This window comes from Salmo trutta, chromosome 5 (genome assembly GCF_901001165.1).
Source record: "Salmo trutta chromosome 5, fSalTru1.1, whole genome shotgun sequence".
Classification (NCBI taxonomy): Eukaryota; Metazoa; Chordata; class Actinopteri; order Salmoniformes; family Salmonidae; genus Salmo; species Salmo trutta.
The window spans coordinates 5,126,265-5,134,253 of record NC_042961.1 but is presented as its reverse complement, the minus strand read 5'-3'; the positions used below and the strand labels follow the sequence as shown (position 1 = coordinate 5,134,253).

Sequence of the window (7,989 nt, the reverse complement as noted above, 5' to 3'; positions counted from 1 at the left end):
GAGAAGAGGATAATGCACAGAAATCGAACTTAAACTGTATTATTTTAATTTTATATACTTTACCTTTTCAAAAGGCTGCTGTTTTATTGCACTCTGTCTGTTGCCCAGATAAGGGGGAAAAGAGAAGAGGATTGTATCGTATTATTGAGGATTGAAAAGGACTGCATTTTATTTCCATGGGGAGGTCTGAAATTACAGGAGGCCTATTATGCACGTTGCACATTTTGTTGTTGTTTTTTCAAATCCTAAAATAAAAATGACATCAAAAATCTGATTTCTGTATTGTATTTCTATAATTTCATCAATGCAACGAAACATAATACATGAATATTATAATGGAAGTTAAACTTATTAAAGCACCATCGTACAGCAGAGTAGTCACGTGGTGCGTCATTCTCTCCAGGATGCGCTGCAGGTAAAATAAACGTTTAATCATGAATGCTCATTATGTATTTATAGTCTACTTATCATTTTGATAGTAGGCTAATATAGCTAGTATAGACACTTACAGCACGTGTTGCCTTCATTATAAGGCTTATATAAGGCTTTTAATTTTTTGCGGCTCCAGACAGATTTGTTTTTTGTTTTTTTGGTCCAATATGGCTCTTTCAACATTTTGGGTTGCCGACCCCTGATTTAGGCTAATAGGATCTCTGTGGTGCCAGCAAACTCATTAATGTGTTCTGACTGCCATCTTATTCAGATTATGCCTATCTTCATTAAAGCTTTATACAGAAGACCATTTTTCTAAATTAAAGTTAGCCTTTTATAGAGAGGGCATCCATTGAACTCCTATACATACTCTTTAAGCTCTGGACCTGTTTCTGTTTCTGTAGTGAACTCTAGTCCCTGTATAACTGTCCCAATAGGCTGTTTGGCCCGCTGGATACTGATGAATACTGTCTTCATCCAGCAGGGGTCAGTAAAGTTCCACCTGGGATGTAAAGTGATGAACATACAGTAAGTGCAATGTACAGTTAAGATAAGGAAGGAGTCATTGGGTTTGGCTCGTCGAACCCATACTACTGCTGCTGCAGTCAGCCAACAACGAGTTGCAATTTGCTGAAATTGCTGAAGGCCTTCTGCTGCCGTGCACGAGCTGAGCGCCTGCTGCTGACGTCACTCACAATGCACTTTTGCAGCCAGGCACGTGTTGTGACAGAGAAAATCGTTTTTGTGTCATTTTAGAGGGAAAATGCGTGCATTTTTCAAAAGTTGCTAAAAGTTCCAAATACATTTTTAAAAGTAGCTATATTTGTTGCTAGGTGCTGTTTGAAAAAAAAGTTGCCAGGGTAGTCTGAAAAGTTGCTAAATCTAGCAACAAAATTGCTAAGTTGGCATCACTGCCCCCAGGTCCTAGCACCTGCCCTTTAGAAGTTTAAGATGCGATGGAACGGTTGACGAAAAAAAGAAGAAATCACACAGAAAATATATTGATTGATATATAGATTTATTTAGGGGGGGCTCATTAATTAGCGACCAAGACAAATGAGCATCCACAAACTTCTTGTAAAATAAACCAATAGTAACTCCACACCAGCTGCTGCCTCCGCTCTAGTACTGCAGGGTCAACCAACCCTATAGTTTAGCTAAGCTGTCTTTTATCAACATTTAATGTAATGAGTTAACCTGAAACCTGTAGTCTTGTGGTACAGCAGCTTCCTGAGCTACTGCTGATGAGCTACCTTACAGGACAATGTGGTTTTGAGATGCGTCTATGACCAGGGTTTATTTCCTCGACACAGACAACGTTTATTGTTTCTTTTTCTATTCCTTTTTAGTCTTTTAAGACAGAGAGGCTTCATATCTGGATTTTGTCTAACCACCTTAAAATCACATAGACTGGATTGTGGAAGGTCTAATCATCAGTTTACTTTGAAGCTGATTTTAGGTCTGGTCTGTGGAGATATTGGCCTAACTTTATTGGGGGAAAAATACATCAAGTAACTACATACAGTAAGTACATTAAATAAAGAATTTAAATTAATTTAGTTGAATAAATCAAATCATATCAATTGCATTGACTGATCCACAGAATATATTGTTACCAGCCAATCAGGGGCATGTTCACTTAAACAGAAGCAGAAAGAGGGGTACAGACAGTGATGTTTATAGGAATCATTGTCGTCGGTGCCTCGGCCCTTGACACATACATTTGTGTACAGTTTGTACCACACAGAAACACAAACCACACATGGCTCCTCATCTCTCCCTCCTCCTCGTCATCTTCTCCAGACTCTCAGGTACTGGTAAAATGTTTTTATGAATTGATAAAGTCTCATGTTTCTGTGCACTGCTGCTTGAAGTCAGGTACTGGCTACATGCTGAAACCCTGAAGACAAAATATTGGCTAGCCTATATATTGATCCCACACTCATCCCTGCCATACCAGCCATGTTGTGCACTACTCACTTCTACTGGTGTCCTGAATGGGTAATTGGTAGACAACCTTATCAGTCGACCGAAAGGAGTCTAAAAGTGTTTTCTGTTGCTGTGTCTGCAGGTACTCAGTTAGGGGCGTACAGTGTGTCAACAGTAAGTAAGGTGTCTGTGAAGACAGGAAACTACATCACCATCCCATGTCGCTATGATCAGAGATACATACAATATGTCAAATACTGGTGTCAAGGAGATTACTGGAATTCTTGTTCTGCTCTTGTACGCACGGACCAACCAAAGCTATCTGGGACGGTGTCAATCTCTGATGATGTCACCCGAAGAATCTTCTCTGTTAACATGACTGATCTGCAGCCAGAGGACTCTGGGTATTACTGGTGTGCTGTGGAGACTGCAGGACGAGATCAAAATACATACTTGCACCTGTCAGTCACCACAGGTTAGCTCCCCTTACCTCTCCTCAATCACACTGTGTTTGATCATCATAGAGAGCTGACTTAGAGTGTATGACATGTTCTTGTCTTTTATACACTATAGTAATAATTGCAGGTCACATGCTATCATCCTTTGGTTTATTTGTTCAGTATGACACAGCTATGTAGCTATTGATTTGGGGAAGACTATTTTAAGGCTCTAAATACAATGTATTTACATGGTTATACATACAGGCAGTCACAATATAAATATGGAATGGGTTTACATTGTAGGTATACATTGTTACACTGTGGAGAACAGAAACACTTTATTTTGAAGGGTGCCTACATAAGGACGTCATAACACATTCATAAGCCATGCATAATGAATTCAAAGTTAATGTTTTTGTTAAGTCACAGTATTGTCACTTTCATATGCCTAACGCAACAACAAAAAAGAGTTCCCAAACCCAGAGATCCACCATGATGTGACATACAGCACTGTGATGCCTGATCAGTTCAGGACAGAAGATCAACATTTTATATACACTGTATTTCCTACAACATGAGGTTGGAATAATACTGTGAAATTGTGAAAATGATGATAATGCCCTTTTAGTGTTGAGCTGTTTGAAAAGACCGCCTGAAATGTCAGCCTGTTTTGGTGGGATGGAGTTGTGGCATTCCATGGTGCCATCACCATGCATTAATTAGTTAATATAAACTGGTTGGTTCGAGCCCTGAATGCTGATTGGCTGACAGTTGTGGTATATCATACCGTTTACCACGGGTATGACAAAACATTTATTTTTACTGCACTAATTACGTTGGTGAACAATTTTTAATAGTAAATAAGGTACCCCAGGGGTTTGGTATATGGCTAATATACCACAAGCCCCTGTAGCCAGGCACTGCGTAAGAACATCCCTCAGCCGTGGTATAATGGCCATATATCACACCCCCTCGTGCATTTTTGCTTAAAGACCAATAAGAAAGAGATCTCCAAAGCTCTCTACCAAGAACAGCTAATGAGGGATGAGCCTGGATAAATGTAACCACTCAAACTCATGGACAGAGCTATGGAGTGACCATCCAAGATAGTAAAATGATAGTTTTAAGCATGTTTTGAGGCTATACAGTGTTTGTTTACATTTACAATGTTTACAAACATTGGAGAAAAACAAGCTTACAGTTGAAGTCGGAAGTTTACATACACTTAAGTCATTAAAACTCGTTTTCGGCCACTCAACAAAATTCTTGTTAACAAACTATAGTTATGGCAAGTCGGTTAGGATATCTACTTTGTGCATGACACAAGTAATTTTCTCCAACAATTGTTTACAGACAGATTATTTCACTTATAACTCACTGTATCACAATTCCAGTGGGGCAGAAGTTTACATACACTAAATTGACTGTGCCTTTAAACAGCTTGGAAAATTCCAGAAAATTATGTCATGGTTTAGAAACTTCAGATAGGCTAATTGACATCATCTGAGTCAATTGGAGGTGTACCTGTAGATGTATTTTTAGGCCTACCTTCAAACTCAGTGACTTTTTGCTTGACATCATAGGAAAATCAAAAGAAATCAGCCAAGACCTCAGAAAAAAAATTGTAGACCTCCACAAGTCTGATTCTTCCTTGGGAGCAATTTCCAAATGCCTGAAGGTACCACGTTCATCTGTACAAACAATAGAACGCAAGTATAAACATCATGGGACCACGCAGCCGTCATACCGCTCAGGAAGGAGACGCTTTCTGTTTCCAAGAGATGAACGTACTTTGGTGCGAAAAGTGAAAATCAATCCCAGAACAACAGCAAAGGACCTTGTGAAGATGCTGGAGGAAACAGGTACAAAAGTATCTGTTTCCACAGTAAAACAAGTCCTATATCGACATAACCTGAAAGGCCACTCAGCAAGGTAGAAGCCTCTGCTCCTAAATTGCCATAAAAAAGCCAGACTATGGTTTGCAACTACACATGGGGACAAAGATCGTATTTTTTTGAGAAATGTCCTCTAGTCTGATGAAACAAAAATAGAACCGTTTGGCCATAACGACCATCGTTATGTTTGGAGGATAAAGGGGGAGGCTTGCAAGCTGAAGAACACCATCCCAACCGTGAAGCACGGGGGTGGAAGCATCATTATTGTGGGGGTGCTTTGCTGCAGGAGGGACTGGTGCCATTCACAAAATAGATGGCATCATGAGGATGGAAAATGATGTGGATATATTGAAGCAACATCTCAAGACATCAGTCAGGAAGTTAAAGCTTGGTGGCAAATGGGTCTTCCAAATGGACAATGACCCCAAGCATACTTCCATAGTTGTGGCAAAATGGCTTAAGGACAACAAAGTCAAGATATTGGAGTGGCCATCACAAAGCCCATCAATCCTATAGAGATTTTGTGGGCAGAACTGAAAAAGTGTGTGCGAGCAAGGAGGCCTACAAACCTGACTCAGTTACATCAGCTCTGTCAGGAGGGATGGGCAAAAATTCACCCAACTTATTGTGGGAAGGTTAAACAATTTAAAGGCAATGCTTCCAACTCCTAATTGAGTGTATGTAAACTTCTGACCCACTGGGAATGTGATGAAATAAATAAAAGCTGAAATAAATCATTCTCTCTACTATTATCCTGACATTTCACATTCTTAAAATAAAGTGGTGATCCTAACTGACCTAAGACAGGGAATTTTTACTAGGATTAAATGTCAGGAATTGTGAAAAACTGAGTATAAATGTGTTTGGCTAAGGTGTATGTAAACTTCCAACTTCAACTGTATATTTTGGGTTTTGATGGGGTACAACCATAGAACTAAGTGCATGAGGCATTTATAGGCTATATTTTCAAGAATAAATGGGTATATATATATCTATAAATGGGTAAATATATATATATATATCATTATTTGAAGTAATTGATTGAAGTAGTCACCTTTTCAGCTCATTTATCACATTTCAATAGGTGGTCCAGGTATCCTCATGACATGGCACAAGTGGGGGATGGACCTTTCCTCTTTTGTTGTCTATCATTCCTGTATTGTTCCCACAAGGGTAAGGTCGATGACCTCACGGATTCCCATCAGACCAACTCATTGACACTAAAAACACTATTTTGCTCAAAACATATTTTTTTACCCTTAAGTGTATGTGGAATTTTTTTACTCAACCCGGAAATGTAAAAAAATAGCTGGAGTGTGTCTTTAAATACATGTATTAATTATCTTTGAGACATTAAGTTGAAATACTGTGCAATTCCCATCATTCCTGTGGAAGACCGCTCCTTCTGAGGAGTACCAATATGGCAGACAGGTGCTTCAAAGCCTCTCATTGGCCAATACATAGCTTCAGCAATCTAGTGTTTGTATACACTGAATGCACAAAACATTAGGGACACCTTCCTAATATTGAGTTGCTCCCCCGTTTGACCTCAGATCAGCCTCAATTCGCCAGGGCATGGACAATACAAGGGGTCGAAAGCGTTCCACAGAGATGCTGGCCCATGTTGACTCAAATGCTTTCCACAGTTGTGTCAAGTTGGCTGGATAACCTTTGGGTGGTGGACCATTCTTGATACACACGGGAAACTGTTGAGTGTGAAAATCCAGCAGCATTGCAGTTCTTGACACACTCAAACCGGTGCACCTGGCACCTACTACCATACTGTGTTCAAAAGCACTTAAAGCTTTTGTCTTGCCCATACACAATCCATGTCTCAATTGTCTCAAGGCTTAAAAATCCTTTAACCTGTCTCCTCTTCTTCATCTACACTGATTGAAGTGGATTTAACAAGTGACATCAATAAAGGATTGTATCTTTCACCTGGATTCACCTGGTCAGTCTATGTCACAGAAAGAGCTGGTGTTCTTAATGTTTTGTGCACTCAGTGTACATCATTGCCTATGATATGACATGCTTTTCTTCTCCCTTGGTGAATTTGTGACTGTACCTCTGTGTTCAGGTACACCAGAACTCTATGTGGACCAACAGGAGGTGACTGGAGTTGAAGGAGGGAGTGTCACTGTCCGTTGTTACTATAGTAACACTGTGGTTAAGAAGTGGTTGTGGTGTAAGATGGGTATCTACTATGTCCCCTTGGTGGGGAGATATTCAGGGATTTTAGATGGAACATCAGTGACATCACAGCAGATCATTGATCACAACAACAGACACATTTTAACAGTGACTCTGAATGGATTGAATATGGGAGATACTGGCTGGTACTGGTGTTCCAGAGGAGACCTCCAAATGCCTGTTCATATCACTGTCAATCAACTGACCACAACACAGAGTACCACACCTGCCTCCACCACCACCCCTACCCCCTCTTCCACCATCATCATCTCCACTGTCAATCAACTGACCACAACACAGACTGATACCACCATTAGTAAGTAATGAGAGACCAGTTATAACCAAAAATAGTGGAATGAGTCTTTCAAATTCACAGAATCCAACTGAAGTCATTTTGTTAATTTAAAACATTGATATATCACGCTGAAATTGTGTCACTTTAACACTAATAAATGACATACGGAAACTGTTGCACCTTGACAGAAAAGCAGACCACTCAAGACATCTGCCTGACCTCACCCACAACTGTAGATCCTGCTGTCTCCTCTTCCACCTCTCAGGCCCCAGTCAACAACACACACCATGCAGCCCAGGGGTAAGTGTTCACTACCACCTCTTTAACCGGTACTCAATAAGCAAAATGGTAATTTATTTAAATTTCAATTACTGGATTAATGAATTGTGTTGTTTTATAATCACTTACAAAAATTGCCCCTGTATGCCTCATTCTTCAATTATATATGTCTGATTGAAATTGGCAGAGTATCATGTCCTCAAAGCAGTGTTGTTCTTCTACAGATGGGAGAGAACACTCTTCTACCTTCCAAAAACTGTTAATGCAGTGCTCTTCTTCCTGTGCAACGTCATTGCTGTGGTGAAGTTCAGGGCAACCCGACTCTGAGGTAAAACAGGATTAGTAGAAACTGGATTTATTTAGCATTTGCACCTTTTTCATTGTGGTATATGTCTTTATCTTCTTCACCTTCTCCAGCTTTAATGGAATATTTAAATGATTTGCTAATAGACATGTTTTACTGTTCTCAAGATCATCTGTCACCAAATTCTGTGAAATTCTGTGAAAGAAAATCTGAAATTCTGAT

General features: G+C 39.8%; 1 protein-coding gene across 2 annotated transcripts; it reads left to right on the top strand.

Annotated features, from left to right (window-relative positions):
• The first annotated feature begins 1,693 nt into the window (after positions 1 to 1,693).
• On the top strand, positions 1,694 to 7,989 carry LOC115193545 (CMRF35-like molecule 7). 2 transcript variants are annotated; one of them, XM_029752265.1, is made up of 6 exons: positions 1,694 to 1,956; positions 2,166 to 2,243; positions 2,504 to 2,836; positions 6,786 to 7,205; positions 7,373 to 7,484; positions 7,688 to 7,989. In XM_029752265.1, the coding sequence occupies exons 2-6, from the start codon at positions 2,195 to 2,197 to the stop codon at positions 7,788 to 7,790; spliced, it is 1,017 nt and encodes a 338-aa protein (XP_029608125.1). In that variant the 5' UTR covers positions 1,694 to 1,956; positions 2,166 to 2,194; the 3' UTR covers positions 7,791 to 7,989. The 2 variants fall into 2 exon arrangements, with proteins under 2 accessions (XP_029608125.1, XP_029608124.1); XM_029752264.1 differs by having other exon boundaries at positions 6,777 to 7,205.